An 18,936-nucleotide genomic window follows, 5' to 3' on the forward strand; every position below is an offset into this window, starting at 1 on the left:
GTGTGGTGGCACAGACCTGCAAATCCTACCTACACAGGAGCCTGAGGCAGGAGGATCACTGCCTGTTCAAGCAAAACCTGGACAGTACAGTGAGACCCTGTCTCAGAATGAAATGTTTAAAAAGGGGGGTGGTTTACAGGCCCAGTTATAGTGCTCTTGCCTAGCAAGCAGGAGACCTTGGATTCAATCCCTAGTTCTCTTAAAAAACAAAACAAACAAACAAACAAACAAACAAACAAACCAATGTAGTCCTGGCTGTCCTAGAACTTGCTCTGTAGATCAAGCTGGACTTGAACTCAGAGATCCACCTGCCTCTGCCTCCCAAGTACTGGGATCACAGGCATGTGCCATCATGCCCAGCCCAGCACAGTAGATCAATAAATACCCAGTGCTCTCTTAGGTCAAAGGGGGAAGTGAAGCATAGAGACAGAGAGAATGCAGCTTTCTTAGCGAGACAAAGTACGAGTTAAAAATACTAATAGACTTGCAAAATCTGTTAGCTACATCAGATGTTGCTATCGGGGCCAGAGAGAAGGCTCAGCTGTACAGAACTAGAATGTCACATGAAGAACACTGGTTAACAAAATGCTGGGAATGTACCCACATGAGTGGCTTTGGAGAAGGCCAGACCCTTAGAGTAGATCCTGACATTCTCTACATGTGCTACTAAACACCGGCTAAGCACCTGTAACCCAGAAATCCCAAGTCCAAAATGCTACAGTGTTCAAATTCATGAGCACTGTTAAGACTCCACAAGTAAGAGCTTTATTCTCCTTGTTCTGAAGCTTGTCCCCCTAGCATAGCTGTATCCATTTTGTTCCGTGCCTGCCTGCTACTTCATATTGTTGCTGTAATATTCCTGCCAGTCACTGACACAGAGAAATAACTTGACTCAGAACAGGGTCATGCTGACCACATACCCTGTAAATTACGAGGTTTGTTAATCTTAAGAAGTCCCACAAGTATAAGCTTCACAAAGGACACATGAAATCAAACCAATATGAACTTTTATGTCTAAAATGGCTTGAGTCAGGGCTGACCACAAGGCAACACTTCCAGCACATGCATATGTGCTCATTCTGGGTTTTGCATATGCTGGCCCTGAGAAATGTCTGGCCCACAGTTTCCAGTCCTAGAGACTGAGCTGTTGCCCTGATTGATCAGTCTTCAGATGTGTGTTCAATAAACCATCCCTGTCTAACTGAGATCAGTGCTTGTGACTCCTGGACCCCAGCACATGGTAGGTTGTAGTTAAATGTATATAAAATGTAAAATGTTACATAAAAATGCCTTCAAGGTAGGCATAAACATTTATATATAACACATAATTTTCATCTTTAAACTTGAGTTTTACATCTCAGATATCTCATGTATATACAAATATTTCAAATTAAAAATAAAAGCAACAGAATCTGAAGTTTTTTGATGGAACTCATTTGGGATATTCAGGCTTCTCTGTCACAGTGGCACAAGCAGAGCTGTCCCCCAGGACATCTTCCTAGCTGTTCTGGTGTAGCCAAGGCTATGGGTGAAGATGTTTGCCACCAAGCTTGGATTTACCTACTAGGCAGGCACACCCACAACACATACTCTCTCTCTCTCTCTCTCTCTCTCTCTCTCTCTCTCTCTCTCTCTCTCTCCCATGCCAAAAAAATATTTAAAAACTGGAAATAGAATTAAATAAAGACTTTGGAGGAAGCCGGGTACTGGGATCAAAGCTAGGACCTTGCCTATGGTGACAGATGCTCCACCACTGAGCTAACATCTGCTGCCCAACAGTTGGACTGGAGTTTCTCGGTGAGCTGAGCAAGCACTGGGTACTGTTACTAGGTGCTATATCGGATGGTAGATATTAAAAATACTCCCCCTGCACAGAGGGTCTCTCAGCCATCAAAGGTTAAAGCAAGTAATCACTAGTTGGTGAGGCGCTGCTGCTTGGGCCTCTCAGTGCTTGTCATGACTCTAGCCTTTTGTCATAGGGTGTCCTATCTGTTACCATTTGGAACACCCCGAGCACAGTATGAATTCAGGTTTCTGTGGGAAAAGTGCATCGGTATCCATGCATCAGGGTGAAGGAAGGGTCACAACATTGACTTTGGGGGTGGGGTCTTCCCACTCTACTACATATTAGAAGGTTTTAAAACCCCCATGCAGGGGTGCCCTGGAGACCTCAGGGAGCAGCCTCACTGGGTGGAGCAGAGGCCCAGTGACATTAGGCTTTCCTGGAGACTTGGGTATGCAGCAAGTGGAGGAGCCTGAAGAGGGTGGGGAGGCCTGGGTGGTGTGAGCAGTGTGGAAAGGTGGCAAAGTGGATCTGCTGGCCACTCCTGGAGTGCACCTTGAAGTGCAGCTACGTGAGTTTGGGTTGCAGGCCATGGGGTACCTCCCCTCAGTTTACTATGGAAAGAGAGACACTGGCTTTGTAAACATCTAGCTATTGCGTTTTACATCTTCACTGTAATTGCAGAACCCTGAGGGATAAAAGACATTACGCCACTAATAAATACCCCGGGTACATTTTTAGAGAATTAAATAACTTCTATCTCTAAATGGCCATAGAGAATAACTATTTTATCCTTTAAACAAACACGGGCTAAGCTTCCTCTTCAAAGAATTGTGTATTCAATAGCAGTGCCAAGTCTTATTAATCCCATACCTGTAAGAAAGAAGGGCTCGAAATAAATGGGATTTTCATGGTGGCTATAATAACCATAAATCTTCTTCACATGGTTAAGATGTATTGTCAAACTAGAGTGGCTTTTTTCTGGTGACATTGGCAGGGTTAGGTTTAAAGACTTTTAGAGGCGACTTTTTGAATTCAGAACATATGACTATTGTAACATTTTCTATAACTTTCTCTTCCTTTCCTCTTTCTCCCTTCCTTCCCATTCCTCTCTGTGTGTATATGTGAGGATAGGGACTTTGTAGCCCACACTGGCTTAGAACTCGAGCCCAGGCTAGCCCCAAACTTGTGGCAAGTCTCCTGTCTCTACCTTCAAAGTTGTTTGGATTACATGTGTAAGCTACAGGCAACAATTGTCTATTTGATGGAGAGTTAAGAGAGGTTTTTCCGATGTCTGCAGATGGGGCTTGGTTGATGGAGTACTGGCCTAACATGTATAAAATCCTGGATTTGCCTGAGGACCCAGCTATACCTCTCTTGGGCATATACTCAAAAGATGCCCCAACATATAACAAAGACACGTGCTCCATAGCAGCCTTATTTATAATAGCCAGAAGCTGGAAAGAACCCAGATGCCCTTCAACAGAGGAATGGATACAGAAAATGTGGTACATCTACACAATGGAATATTACTCAGCTAGCAAAAACAATGACTTTATGAAATTCGTAGGCAAATAGTCGGAACTGGAAAATATCATCCTGAGTGAGGTAACCCAATCACAGAAAAACACACATGGTATGCACTCATTGATAAGTGGCTATTAGCCCAAATGCTTGAATTACCCTAGATGCACAGAACACATGAAACTCAAGAAGGATGACCAAAATGGGAATGCTTCACTCCTTCTTTAAAAGGGGAACAAGAATACCCTTGGGAGGGAATAGGGAGGCAAAGTTTAGAACAGAGGCAGAAGGAACACCCATTCAGAGCCTGCCCCACATGTGGCCCATACATATACAGCCACCAAACTAGATAAGATGGATGAAGCAAAGAAGTGCAGGCCGACAGGAACCGGACGTAGATCTCTCCTGAGAGACACAGCCAGAATACAGCAAATACATAGGTGAATGCCAGCAGCAAACCACTGAACTGAGAACGGGACCCCCGTTGAAGGAATCTTAGAAAGGACTGAAAGAGCTTGAAGGGGCTCGAGACCCCATATGAACAACAATGCCAACCAACCAGAGCTTCCAGGGACTAAGCCACTTCCCAAAGACTGACCCTGGGCTCCAACCTCATTGATAGCAATGAATATCCTAGTAAGAGCACCAGTGGAAGGGGAAGCCCTTGGTCCTGCCAAGACTGAACCCCCAGTGAACGTGATTGTTGTGGGGGAGGGTGGTAATGAGGGAAGGATGGGGAGGGAAACACCCATAAAGAAGGGGAGGGAGAGGGGTTAGGGGGATGTTGGCCTGGAAACCGGGAAGGGGAATAACAATCGAAATGTAAATAAGAAATACTCAAGTTAATAAAGATGGAAAAAAAAATCCTGGATTTGATCATTAGCACCAAATAAATCAGAGGCCGTGTCACACACATATAAGGCTGGCTCTTGGGAAGTGGAGGCAGGAGGGTCAAAAGTTCAAGCCTATTTTTTAGGGTACACAGTGAGTTGAAGGCTAATCAGGGTATATGAGACTCTGCCTTTAAAATCAGAAAAAAGGAAAGCGAGTCTTCGATATCCTCATCCCCAAAGTCTACCCGAAAGGAAAAACAACAACAAAAGGCATGAACCTCCACACAGTGAAGGGGAGGGTTATCTGGATATTCCAGAATGAAATAACAGCAGGCAAGAACAGGTCCCTGTGAGGCAGAGGCACTTGGGGCACACAGCAGTCGCTGCACAGGTAAGGCACATTGACTTTGCTGGGCCATCTCCACACTGGCAGCCATGCTGGGATGTCTACAGCTCCTCTTTGTCTTCTGTGCTCCAGTTCCTAACACCCGCTTTCATGAAACAGGCTCACTGTGCAGCCTAAACTGTCCCTGAACTTGAGGTGACTCTCCTGCGTCCTTGTCTTCAGTGCTGGGATTACAGGTGTGAGTGACCACTGTCAGGTCATAGTTTTGATTCTAAGTAGGACTTATGAAGCCTTCGTGATAACAAGGGAGAAACCACCCCCCACCCCCTGATTCTTGTGCAGAGAGAACAAGGTGCAAGATTTGGACACAACTGATTTCTCCTATTCTAGGAGCAGGGAGAACACGGGAGGAGGAAGCGATTAAAGCAGACGGCACAAACCTTCCCTTAGGTTCCCAGGGGAATATCAGAAGTAAATGAACACACAAAAACAAACTCACCAAGAGACAGGAGGGTTTCTGAGGCCACGGTTCTGATTTCTTCGGTGTCAGACTGACACAATGTCACTAGCATTTTAATGCTTTCAGTGGCCTACCAGGGAAAATAGATTAGTGCTGACACTTAGACAGACCCTCAGTCTTCCAGGAGACTAAACAGCTAATTCTTTAAGCTTTATCCCATTGACTCCAAAATACCCCTCATTTTAGATCTCTTTTGCTTGCATTCAAGCAACATATGTGGAATTCTTTTTAAGCTTGGGGGCAGATGGGAGAGGAATTGGTTCACAAAGAGGTTTCTGTTTCCTGAAGGGACTGTCTTTTGGGATAAAAGGAATAGAGTGGGGCCAAAGTATTCTCAGCTGGAGATACACCGGGGTTAAAGCCAGGGCTCCTGCTTCACCTTCACAGCACATAAGTCCAGTAGAACCCTTACAGGCTGCTGCACCGTGTGTGTCTATCACTCAGCAGCAGTGAGTCACAGCACACCAGGAGAGTGGCCAAATACATATTTAACCAACAGGGACTTCTTTTTTTGGGTGGGCGGGGGAGGTCACTGCTAGGTAATTTTTTGACCAAGTAACAAGGAAGGCAAAATTTCCCACGGTTGTTTTCTTCACAGATCATTAGCTTTTCCTTTTATGACCTCAGCCCCTTGTTTTCACATCCCCTCAAGGCCTGCTCCTTGTCCCATGTGCCTATCTAAGGTTTAGTAAGCATTAAGGGGTGGCCCTCTCACTGTTTTTCCTGGCACTTTTCCTAGTGTTTCTGTGGTAAAGACAGGTCACCCATGAGATGTGGTGCAAAGCCACACTTCCGTTAGAGATCTGTCGCCTATGCTTCCTTGTGTTTGCAGTTAGCTCTCTCCCTGCTCACTAAGGCCTCCTCTAGCACCGTTGCCATTGTACAGCAGTCAGGCATATCCACTGTGCAGTCTGAGTGTGGCTGGGGCTAACAGTGTAGCCTGAACCCTATAAAATCATGAACTTAAAACAGCGTGATTTTTTTTTTTTTTATAACACCACTGTGAACTTTAAGAATGGTGACTCACGCCATGATGTTAAAGGCTAGACACACCCGCAAACTAATTCCAAGAGAAAGGATCTGGGAACTCAGTGGTACACTGAGTTAGATACTTCAGGGCAGGTTTTATTTTTCTATGCTAATTTATACACAATACACATTGAGGAAATCACTGTATCATCTCTTTCTGAGGCAAGATACTCTTCTAAAATGGACTCAAAGCCACACTGATTATGTGGGGAATGCTAAACAGTAATTATTCGTTACTTGGTGACTCTAACAAAATCATATGTAGTCTATGTTGAAGGGGGAAAAAGACTGTGCCTGGGTGGCTCCAGGGAGGTGAGAGATACTGCTACTACAGGAGATGCTCTGAATATGGAAAGCACTGGATATGTCCACATGGCATGATCTGACTCTAAGCTCAACAGGCACATGTTGCTCAGGGATGGGGGCTCTGAGTCTGGACAGGGATAGGGGGGATCTGAGTCTGGACAGGGATAGTGGGGATCTGAGTCTGGACAGGGATAGTGGGGATCTGAGTCTGGGCAGGTGTGGGGTGTAGGGCTTTGGGGCTGGGCTTTACCTCTAGGCTCTTTAGGGCCAGGCATGCTGCCTTCTGGAGCTGGAGATTGGTCTTCGTTAGTGCTTCGCAGTAATAGAGCAAGGCCTGAAGGGGAAGGAGCATTGTTGTGAGACATTTTGAACTGTTTGTCACTGATACAGTATGTAAGAACAAAGGAGGGTAGTTGGTAGGGTAATTTTCCCATATGTGATATACAAATTTTTAATTTTAAAACCCCCTTTTGTTTTATTTTGTGGGTATGGTATTCTGCCTGTGTATATGTCTGTGTACCATGTACATGCAGAGAAGACTGCTGCAAATTTGAGGACAACCTTTTCTGCATGGTGAGTTCCAAGCCAGCATGGTCTAAACCAGAAGTTCCAAGCTAGGCAGGGTTATGCAGTGAGGGATGTCCTAGAACATTGGTTGCTCTTCCACGGGACCCAGATCTGGTTCTCACCACCCACATAGCAGTTCACAATCAACTGTAACTTCAGTCTCAAGGAATCTAATGCCCTTCACCAAAGGACCAGGAAATGCCACGGAAAGGGTTTGGGAGTTAGGGAGAAGGCTGTAAACAGCTATGCTTAGAGCATCACTTCGCTATTGCAAACATGATCTCATAGCAGCTGGGTGCTAGGTTTGCACAAGACTGGACCTGCCAGGTTTAGACCAGGGAGGGGCCATGGGAGATTCGAGCTCCCGACTATTGGTTACCAATGGGTTTGAGGGACAGTTATTATCTTCAGCTGTGTTCTGAATGGTGCATCCATCCACTAGGTTGCAGCTCCAACCCCAAGGGCACACACACGACCGTGGTTAAACTTAAAGGGTCAAATAAACAAGTCATGGAGGAAGTGGCTGGAGGCAGATATGGCAGAAGTGGGAGGAGACAAGAGAAGGTGGGGGCGAGCATACACAGCATGCACTGTACATGTGCACTGAATTACCAAAGAACAAATTAACGATAAAAGTATTCTAAAAGTAATAAAAAGCACAGAAACAATGTATATGTATATATGTGTGTGTGTGTGTGTGTGTATATATATATATATATATGTATATATATCCCCGAGGTAAACTGTAGCATGGCCTTTTACACAATTTTCAGGGTAGGAAAAAAAAATCACAAAATTTCACAGGTTTATTCAAAGAGTTGATTGGTGTATTTTACCAGTTTGTAGATGCAGACTTGGAAGGTAACAAAGTTATGATTAGATTTTATTTTATTGATAAATTTTCTCTTTTGCTGGATTTTATTTTAAAAACCATACCACCTTTGCCTTTAACGGACAGAGTTATGTAGATTTTTGGGATAGAGGGCGATAACTGAAGACAAGGTGCAGTGTTCACATCTCCCCCTGGCATTCCCGCCTCCCCACATAATCATCCTTTCTACGGGTTGGGACACATTAAATTCTTCCTTTCTAGTCATTTTGAAATATATTTGAAAGACTTATATGACGCTAGTAACCTTAGTAACATAGTTTGGTGGCTCCATTCTAAGCCCACCTTGAATTCCTAGCAATCCTCGGCTTTAGTCAGGGTTAGAGCCCAGCTTCATGCTAATGGTAAATGACAGACAGCTGAGCCTGTGGCTCCATATCCAAAGCACCCTACCTTTTCTCTGAAGTGTTCATTTTTGGAGGCTGCTGCTAAGTAGAGTGTCACGGCCTCGCTGACCTCATTGTCATCCTTGGTGAGCAGCAGAGCCAGTGTCCTGAGGACTTCCTGTTGAGCGGGGAGGTTGCTGGGTGCAAGGTCACTCATAGTCTGCAGCAGTTTCTCATCTCTCAGTGACTGCAGAGTCTGAACCATGGCAACTGGAAGGTAAGGAGCCAGAGCTCATGTTCTGATAGCACAGTGGCACACTTGTTGAGAACACAAGTATTTCATGTATGTTTTCAGTAAAAGCATACCCATAGCATACCCAAGTGTATGTAAAAATTCAGTCTATGATAAAGGTGGTATTTCAAATTAGTGTGAAAAGGCCAATAATTTAAATAATTATAACGAGGACAAATTGTAAGAAAAATGTAAAGTTGAATTTCTACTTTGAAATGGTAGCAAAGATATATACCTTTTAAAAAAATTTTAATATAGAATCTCATAATAGTCTAGGCCAGCTATAAACTTTCAGGAAGCAAAAGACAACCTGAAACTATTGATCCTGCTGCCTCTCACTGGCGGTTATAGGCATTCATTATCCAGCATCATACAAAGGAATTAAACAGTCGAATGTAAATATGCTATGAAGAAATATAAAGAAACATTACCTGCCATCTTATTAATATTCATAGTAAACACAATTGTCTCTTAGTCAAAACTATATGCCCAAATCCTAATCCTGGTGAAGGGTCAGGCCTGGAGGAGAATGTCACTTGGGGAATGTCACTTAGTGGGTTGGACTCTAGAGGCAATATGGTGAACAACAGGATTCTGAGTTCCACTGGGACAAACTGGCCCCATTTTATGAGTAAGGAGAGAAGTCTGATCCCTAACCAGATATCTCTTGGTCTCTGAAACAGAATGATGAGACGATGTCTATTCAGAGACACAGGAAATAGATGGGAAAGGAAAAGCCCGAGTTCCCCTCTTAGAGTCATGCTTTTCCTGTAGTGAACACAGGCAAGAATCATCTTGATATTTTGGCTTTAATTTCCTGTTTTCTTTGCTGTGGATGTCTGTTAGTCCCACTGCTTTGTAAGTACACCAATAAAAATTCCCAAGGGAGTATTAAATAACAGTTAAACAAACAGATCACAGAAAACATTTGACACTATAAAAACATAGGATCCAAATATAAGGGCAATAAAAGACTAATAAAATGCTTTAAATAGTTAATGTTAACAGCACGAAGCATATTAAGTTAAAAAACAATAATTTATAAGGCATAATCACACTGGGGGACTTTAGCTGTGAGTAGTGTTGTCCTGTATAGGAGGTTCTGAGTTTAAGACCGTAGTACTGCAAAAACAGACAAACACACACACAGATAGACAGACAGACAGACAGACAAATAAACAAACTAACCCCAGCCTAAACAAGATACAATTTTGAAATCTGAGACAATGCATGTTCAAATGAAAAATTAAAGTTTACAAATTGGGGAAAGAGATTTGAATTTATATTTTTCTGTTTTCCAAACCTTTTGTAATGTAAAACTATCCATTTTATAACGGAAGAAAGAAACAAAAAGACACTTAAAGGGAAGGGAAGGGCTGGGGGTGCAGCTCAGTTAATAGAGTCTAGGGCACATACAAAGTAAATTGCCAACATCACCTGGGGCTGGTGGCACACACATGTGTAGCGGGAGGTTTTGCTGAACTGAGCTGAGCTTCCAGTGAGTCACAGGCATGCACCCGCCCAGGAGCTAGCTCAGATGCGAGGACGACAGACACACACACACTCACATTAGCTCCTTTTTAACCTGCCTGATCCGCTCAGTGGCTGGGCTCTTCTAAGTCTCCTGCAGCTAACATGCCCTTCCTTTTACTGCTAGCTCAACATCTCTAAATCTTCCTTCAGCTTAGTTGCCCCGTCCCCTTCTGTGAAGATCATTTTTGGCTACGTAGTAAGGTCAAGGCCAGACTGGGATAGAGACCCTATCTCAGAAGAAAACAGAACTGAGGAGACAGAAAGATGACAGCTTAAGAACACACTCTGCTCTTGAATAGATAGGACCAGGGTTGGGTCCCAGCACCCAGGCGGAATGGCTCACAACCGTTTGTACACCAGGTACTGCACTCACATGCACAAACCCACGTTTAGACACATAGACATATAATTTAAGATGAAAATAAAGATTTAAACAAAACAAACCAAGGACAAAAGCAAGAAAACTGTCACGAAACTCTTCAAAGGTTAAAGGGTGTTTTTCCCCACCGTCATTCCACATTCCTCCTGCTGAATGAGTAAGTTTTGTCAAGGCTTGTCTCTAAGAGACTTAGGCACATGAACTGCCACACCAAACTCTGAATAAGTCACATGTCTGCCTGGAAAACTGACCCCCACTTGGCAAGCTTCGTGTCACATAGATGCCATGGGGTTTTGCATCTGTGAGTCAGGGTTTCTCTACCCTGGTCTTCTGTGCCAGCTGCTTTCTCCAGAGCTCCTATGTTCCATGCTGGACAGAAAATTTACCTCTTTATGATGCCAAACAAAAACCATGTTGCAGCAGGATTTAATGTTCCGGAAAGAGCAGAGCTAACCTGGATCTGAGCCAGACGAGTTCACTGCTGTGTGGTGCTACACCAGGCACTACCTAGTTTTAGAGAGCACACCTCATTCCTTCTGTTCCTTCAGCCTCTGGCCAATATAGGCCACATTCCTAAAGGATATTCAGATACAACATATACAGTGCTCGAAGGGCCGTGTTAAAGGGTGAACTGAGTTTCCCATATCCCAGTCACCTCTGCCTTCCTTGAATGGGTAACCTCTTATTTTCTTTTCTCATTTCCCTTCCTGCTGTCTACACAAGCCTTCGTTTGAAGTCCATTTCTGTCTATTCTGAGTGAGAATTCTACCGCAAACCACAATATAAAATCGCACTGCAAACAGGTTGAGAAAGGAAGGGAAGCGGTGAGATTTCCATTCACTTGCCAGTTTCCTGTTTATGGTGTAACCCAGGCTGGGGACCAGTAGGTTTAGTGATATCCTGCTCCAACACCAGGAAGTTTACTGAAGTTAAAAGCCCAGAAGTCATTGAACAGGTAAGCCTCAGCTCAACCATGGAGGGCCAGCGGGCAACCTTCACTAACAATCCTGCTGAGGAAGGCCCAAGCTGACCCAGACCGAGATACTACTACAACATGACAGGAGACCACAGCCTACCTTGCCTGGCTAGCTGACCCAGGTGAGTCTCCAGGTCACTCACACCGTGGCTGGTCAAGAAACTGTAATACTGGAAGACAGTGATGACTTCCGAGGAGAGGCCGGAGCAAAGGAGAGGTTCAGCGCGGTCCAGGATTTGGGACACCAGGGTTCTAAACACTGGGAAGGAAGAGACAAGATAGCTTAAGAAACATGGCCATTCATTCATTCATTCATTCATTCACTCATTCATTCATCCACTCATTCATTCATTCATTCATCCACTCATTCATTCATTCATTCATTTACCTTTCAGCATGCTATTTCACGATGAATGCAATAACCACTACTCTAGGAAGCATGTGAATATCATAGAACTTATGTACTTATGCATTCATTCATACCAATACTATTCATTAACCTTTTATTATGGCACATATATATTCATCTTTAACATAGTACTTGTATTCATACCTTCGCTTAATGTATTACTCATTCATTTTCAGGTATATGGGTGTCTCACCTGCATGTATGTATAACATGTGTGTGCCTGAGGCCCAAGAAGGCCACGAGAGGGAACTGGATCCCCTGGGACTGGAGTTGTGAGACAGTTTCGAGCTGTCATGTGAGTACCTGGGAACTGAATTCTGGAAGAACAGCCAGTGGTTTTAACTGCTGAGTCATCACTCCAGCCCCTCATTCACTTTATTTTTGTATTTTATTCATTCATTCATTCATTCGTTCGTTCATTCATTCATCCGCCCACCTTTTATTATACTTTTCTTGTGATACTTACATTCATTAATTCATTTCTATCGTAGTAGTATAAGGGACAGTGTTTGAAGTGATCTAACCTGCAGTGTACAGCTAGATAGTGTCACTGTTTTCTACACTCAGAGGAGAGCATCTAAGTCAGGATGTGAAAGATGGCTGACATCCTTCTAGGTGTTCTTGCGGTCCTTCCTGTTGGTAGCCACTCAGCCTCCCCAACAGGGAAAAAATAACCTCAATTCCATTTTTGCTTTGTTTTTGAGGCAGAACATCATGTAGCCCAGGATGTCCAGTTTGCCATGCACCCAAGACCGGCCTTAGACACTGGCCTTGACAGGTCTTCATGTCCCCCTTACAACTCGAGATTTATCTAGATAAGCTAACCTTGTTCTTGAAAGTTCATGTCAACAGAATGTACAGAATGTGCTTCTGTGTCTGGCGTATTTTACTCAACATAGTCTTGGTGGAGTCACCCTTTTCCCACGGCATTTCAATTGTCACCAAAATCTGTCTGTTGTGACGAGGGCTGTGAATCTTCTTATGCATGTCTTACACAGACAAGGATACACTTCTCTTCATGTATTTAAGAGTAGAATTGCTGGCTCAGACTAGGATTCCATTCTTCGAAAGTCATTGTACTGTCTGACATCCTCTCATTGGAGGAGCGTTCAGGAAAAAGCCTACTGTCAGCCCTCTGTACCCATGGGTTCTCACATCTATGCAACCACAGACCAAGAACCCAGGGGAAAGCACATCTATACTGAACATGTAGAGACTTCTAAATGCTGCCACTCCCCAGGCAAGGTAATCTAGCAACCCTTTACATGGTGTTTGCCTAACCAAGCATTGTAAGTCATCACAGGTATAGAGAAGGAAGTGTGGACGCTGTACACAAACCCATCCTGGTGTAAGCAAAGGATGTAAGCAAACACAGAATCAGCCATGCATGGCAGGCTCCAGCACATTCACCCTCAGACACCAAGGGACAAGTGTACAGACATGCACAGCAATACAGACTTGAAGTACTTGTGGACCGACTGGGAAATTACTCTCACAGGCTCACGTGTTAGCCAGTCCTCAGTCCTGTGTGGAGGTTGTGGACATATTGGAACTTAGGGGTTAACTGGCTGACATAGGCCATGGGGTGAGCGACTGGGGTTAAAACTTGGCTCACTTCTGTTTTCTATGTGTTATCTCTGATGTGACCAGCCATTTGTCCTCAGCACCTTGAACCAACCTGCTTCTGCTGCCATCCCTTCCCTGCCAGGAAGGATGGCGCCTCCTGAAATGTGAGCCCAAATCTACATCTCCTGCAGAAGTGGGTTGTCACAGCTGAGTGGGGGGATGACAAATAGAGTACTTCAGAAGACATCACTGCTGGTATTCTGCATGGGCAGCACCTTTTTGCAGTCGAGCTGGCTGGCCCATCTTTCCTCTGGAGAGCATGTGCTTCTCTTTTGATCTGGCCTTTTTGTGTGCCCTCATCCCCCAGGCTGCAGGGAGATGCCCTCTCACAGCTCTCTGTACCTGGCTCTGCCAGCCCTGGATAGTCTTTGTTGATGTTTCTGGCAAAGCTGGCCTCCAGCTGCTTGATCAGGTGGGCAGCAGAGCTGTGGTAGACCCCCGAGGGGCTGCAGCACTTGGTCCAGAAGGACAGCAAGGATGGCTTTTTATGGAATTCTGGTATGGCTGGAAGAGAAGAGGGATGTTAATGAAGAGAGGACGGTGGTGACCTGGTCAGGTGCCAAGGTGTCCCAGGGACATTATAGCTTTTCTTCTGTGTTTTTAAAAACCTGTACTTGGTCTTATTTTTAAAAATATTTTAATTAATTAATTTATCATCAAAGGCTAGGTCTCATGTAAATCAGTTTGTCCTCAAAGGGATAACCTTGAATTCTCAATCTTCTTCTTGTCTATCCTCAGGCAAATTCTTTCCTTTCTTTCTTTTTTCTTTCAGTGTGTGTGTGTGTGTGTGTGTGTGTGTGTGTGTGTGTGTGTGTGTGTGTGTGTGTGTTAATGGGGATTTTCCTAAGATCTCATGAATGCTCTACCACTGAGTTACATCTCTAGCCATCTTTTTCCTATTGAATTTGAAATATGCTTTGCCCAAGCTAACCTTGACCTCACTCTACAGGACAGGCTGATCCTGAAGTGGCCATCCTTCTGTCTCAGTGTCCTGAGTAGATGAGATTAGATATGTCCCCACAGCCACTAGGACTGTGGTGTCCTGTTGGGACTACTACAAGAGTCTTTGGGGATTGGTAGGTGGTCCAGTGGAAAACCTCCTTCTCCCTGGCAAACAAAGAGGACACAGCTGTTTGTTCTCAAAGACAGAAAGCATGGCTGCTCTGCCTTGGGGAGACCATACAGGATCAGCAATGCAGACTTTGGGAGAAGCCCTTGGAGGGGCTGAAACGTGGCAGGGTTTGCTGGGGGAGCCTTTCCCTTGCCTGTGGCTCCCAGGTCAGTCTAAGCAAGCAGCATGGGCAAATGGCACATGCTCACAATCACACTTGTGGGTGGCTGTGATCAGGGTGAGGCTGGAGTGGAGCATGGGACACAAGTCATTTGCAGCCTGAGTCTCTGCCATTCTCGCATCATTTAGACACTTGCCAAGGTCACCTGCTCTTAGCAGGAATGGACAGTAGAGGCAGAAATGCATAGGGAGAACCTCAGGGTGGGTTTATGCTCAGTTACAGATTACCCAGAAGGCTCTGTTTCCATTTATAGCTGATGTAAAAAAGACAAGCCCTTGCCTTTATGAAAGAGTCCAGTGGTCAGATCACAAAAAGGCCAGGGCAACTTCCCCATGTTATGTTCTGCTTTTGAAGCTGACAAATAGCTCAATTGGTAAAATGTTTGCCTTGAAAGCACAAGGACTTGAGTTTGAGCCCCAGGACCCACAGTTAGAAAGCTGGTTACATAGGGCTTGTAACCTGAGTGCTGGGGAGCGGAGAGGTGAGGATCCCTGGGGCTGGCTAGCCAGCTAGCCTAGTGAGCTTCAGGCTAATGCGAGATTCTGTTTCAAAAACTAAGGTGGATGGTTACTAAAGAATGATGTTTGACCTTCACACACATTGAACTGTCTTCCAAAGTTCTGCTTCAGACACACTCTCAGAGGCAGACTGAGGTTAGAGTGGACTCGGCTGCTTCTCTGAGTTCCAGTGAACACGCGTGGTCTGACGTGCTTTGGTTCCAGGGATGGCCAGCAGGTGGCGGGCTTACCTTCTACCACAGAGGTGATGTTCCCGAGGTTCTCGTCGCTCACTGCTGCCAGCTTCTGCAACACAAGGACCTGCCTCGACAGCTTCTCCAGCAGACTTCTTGCCACAAAGGGGGTTTTGCTAGAGAAGACGATTTGCTGACAAAACAAATAAAAGCTCTTTCAATGATGTTGAGGGCAGGGACCTTCCCCTCTTTGCCCTTCTGTAAGAGGTTGCGGAGATTGAGCTCTGCCACACTACTAGTCTCAGCCTGTCAGTGTACCTCAGCGTCTGCCAGTTCATGAAATCACACCTATTTTTGTTGCTTTCAATCTTTTTCATATATGTATATGTTCTGGAACTTTCTCAGTGGCAGAACTTCAAGTTACTGTGAATTTTTCTCTTTCTCTTTTTTCTCTTATTCATCCTTCCTTCCTTCCTTCCTTCCTTCCTTCCTTCCTTCCTTGTAAAGACAGAATCTACAATGTGTTTTAGACTAGCCTGAAACTATATAGCCCAGGCTGTCCTCGAACCCACAATCACCCCGCCTTAACTTCCCAATTGCTGGGATTATTGATAGAAACTCCACCCTTAGCTCTGCTCTTCGTTCTATGTAAATTTCAATCTCCTTGAAGTGTATTTAGGCTGCCACCTGGTGGGTGAGCAGGAAAGGATTTGTTTTACAAATGCTTGGGTCTTTGACTGCATGGTTTTATTTCCCTGTTTCCAGGCTGAAAATTAAAAGCATATTATATGGTCATTCTTGTGGTCAGAGCTATTCCAGTGTGATCCAAGAGCACTCTCAGCATTCCTGGTGTCACTCTGAGACCTATACATATGCTCGTTCACACAGTGTCTCACAGTGACCTGATGAGGTGAGTCCTATTAATGTCTCCATTTGTTGACAGAAAACACTTTGTGACTCAGGGTAGTAACTGGCCCAAGGTCATAGAAACAGGGGTTGTCTTCACTTGTGTGCAGGGGGCAGGGAAAAGGCGCTCTGAGACTGGAAAGGACAGAAGCAACTTGCTGCTAGTTTTGCTCGTTGGCTATGCTCCTTCTGTACCCCTTGGGAACCTGCCCAGGTTAACTGGTAGGCAGGGATGGTAGACACAGCTTCCTCCAGGAGGAGAATGACACTGCCACGCTGTCTAGAGCACTCAAAGCCTGACATCAATGGTATTCTCAAACTTCAAAGTCCATATGTTCTGGAACTACCCAAGTGTGGTGGTGCATGCCTGTAGTCCCAAAACTCAGAAGTAGAGGCAGGAAGATCAGGTCAAGGCCAGCCTTAGCTACACAGTTAAGTTCAAAATAGCTTGGGCTACAAAACAAAAATCAAAATGAAACAAAGTCTAGCAATCACACACCAATGTCTTTCTCCTGAGCAGGCACAGTGGACACATACCTCATCTTTAAAGTAGAATTACAGTGAGCTCACAGAATGCCTGTCTTTTTAACTTCCTGCAATTATACCAAGTGATAGGAAACACCAGGATTGTGGAAATGGGGTTTGTAATTTTTGCTTCTTCAGTCTACATCTTCTTCTCCATAAAATTATACATAGAATTGCTTTTCTAGTACAGATCTGCTCCACAGGAGAACTGGACTGTCCCTCATGGCCCTGCTAGAGAGGAACAGCACCCTGACCGATGCGTGCAGATCAACCTTACCCTCCATGGAAGGAGGTTTCATAAGAAAGCCATTTACCTCTCCAAGGCTGGTTGGTGGTTTGTCTAGAGAAGATAATTATAGGCCTAGAGAATCTTACTCAGAGGGCTAAGTAGTGAGTATCTAGAAGAAAACAAAAGTCCTTTCTTGGCTTGATACAGGGTCTGACCGTAGCCCAGGCTGGCCTCAGACATGCAGCAATCCTCCTATCTCAGCCTCAGTGCTGGGACTGTAGGCATGCACACCACATCTGGTTCCATTTGCTCAACAGGGAAAACTGCCTGCGTGTGGCTGCTCCAGGACGTGCTGGCGACAGCATAGACACTCAACAGTTCTGCAGACAGGCTCAGGTCTGTCCAGAGGCAAGGGCCTTGACAGCCAGCCCATTCCCACAGCACATGAGCACAGCATCTCCATGCCTCAGTTTCCCCATCAGGTGGTTCCTTCCTTTGAGGCAATGTCTTGCTATGTAGCCCAGGCTTGTCCTGAACTCTGGATCCTCCTATGTCTATCTGTCCAGTGCTGGGATTATAGGCCTGTCCCACTATGCTCAGAAAGCTTATTTGTTGGAGAAAATCATATTCTTCTGTATTTCTTATAAATGTGTGGCTGATATTGCCCAGCCCCTGGGAAGTCCAGTCCCTGGCCTTCCCTCTGTCCTCTCCCTGCTCCTGGTTTTGGCTGGCATAGGGATACCCTCTTCTTCTTTTTCACTGTAGCCTGTCTGAGTGGCCGCTTTCTGTAAAGCTGTGATTACAATTGCTTCTGTGTTCTTCCTGCTTCAAGTTACACCCGAGCATTCTGGGAACAGATCACGACAGCGAGAAGTGAAGCAGCCAGGCATGGAGGAAACATTTAAAGCCAGGCCTCTGGGAAAGTGCTCTGTTCAGTAAGGACAGCTGCAAGTTTTCCTGCGGCAAAAGGCCTTCGAAGCATTTACTTCCGGACTGTAAAGCCTCAGGTGGTAAACAGCTTGCAATGCAAAATGAGAAGGAAGATTTACCCCATGGTATTCCAGGGTGAGAGCTAAGCAGTGAACTAATAAGCTGGAGGGAAGCTCCTTCCCATTGCTCATAAAAAGTACCAGTCCAAGCCAGTCTGCAACCCCCAGCACTTGGGAGGTAGGGAGGTAGGGGCAGGAGGATCAAGAGTTCCAGATTAGCCTCAGCTATTCAGTGAGTCTGAGGAAACGTCTGGCTTGTATAAGACTCTATTTTAAATAGAAAAAACGTTCTCATTCACTACTTGGAGAACCACGAGCTGCTTCTGTAGTACATAGTTCTTGGTGCATCATGTGGGGTGAAGTCAACTAGACATCCCCTTCTTGTCTATTTAGTTAACACTGTTTCCCAGCTCTGCCTATAGATCGCACCTTCCTCTTCCTTTGTTGAATCTCTCTTCTTTACTACCAGTTCAGTGCTTTTGGACGTGAGCACTGAACTGACCTGGTACCCATTACAGTCTGTAGATCTAGGTTTAACTTAAAATTGAAATCCCAGGCTTAAGGAAGGGTGGATGTGTCCATCCAGTTTTTGACTTGGTTCAAATCAAAGCAGCCACATTCTCTTGCTTCTGAGCTCTCATTTCCTTGGCAGAGCTAAAACACTGTGTACACTTTTCTGGCACACAAGCACCCCGCCTCCCACACACCACACATCCTACCTGAACGAGCTGGGTGCAGTATTGTAAATGTTTGACAATGGTGATATCCAGGCTCTCATTTCCTGTGGTGAGTGGGAGCGGGCTTCCAGCCACACTGGTCCCAACGCCTGTGTCTTCAGTCAGAGCTTCGCTAAGGTGGCCCCTGGCTTCTGGGTGAACTGACCTGTAACTGAAGCAGGAAGGTGGGTGAAACGTGAGCTCTTTCTTTCTGTGCACAAACCACAGGCCGAGTTTACATGGTCCCCAC

At 45.1% G+C, this 18,936-nt stretch overlaps 1 protein-coding gene across 10 annotated transcripts in view; it reads right to left on the reverse strand.

The window, feature by feature from the left end:
• Positions 1–18,936, reverse strand: part of Ripor2 (RHO family interacting cell polarization regulator 2) — a 223,841-nt gene that overhangs the window by 8,873 nt on the left and 196,032 nt on the right. For 9 of the 10 annotated variants that reach the window (XM_017600533.3, XM_017600530.3, XM_017600531.3 and 6 more), the window contains 7 exons: positions 18,690–18,858; positions 15,379–15,514; positions 13,681–13,842; positions 11,404–11,562; positions 8,191–8,393; positions 6,592–6,675; positions 4,986–5,076 (listed from right to left, as the gene is read on the reverse strand). In XM_017600533.3, the coding sequence (XP_017456022.1) occupies positions 4,986–5,076; positions 6,592–6,675; positions 8,191–8,393; positions 11,404–11,562; positions 13,681–13,842; positions 15,379–15,514; positions 18,690–18,858 (1,004 nt within the window). The remainder of the gene's footprint in view (positions 1–4,985; positions 5,077–6,591; positions 6,676–8,190; positions 8,394–11,403; positions 11,563–13,680; positions 13,843–15,378; positions 15,515–18,689; positions 18,859–18,936) is intronic. The other variant, NM_001014009.3, reaches the window with a different exon arrangement.

The sequence above is a fragment of the Rattus norvegicus genome, chromosome 17 (genome assembly GCF_036323735.1).
Source record: "Rattus norvegicus strain BN/NHsdMcwi chromosome 17, GRCr8, whole genome shotgun sequence".
In the NCBI taxonomy this organism is placed as follows: Eukaryota; Metazoa; Chordata; class Mammalia; order Rodentia; family Muridae; genus Rattus; species Rattus norvegicus.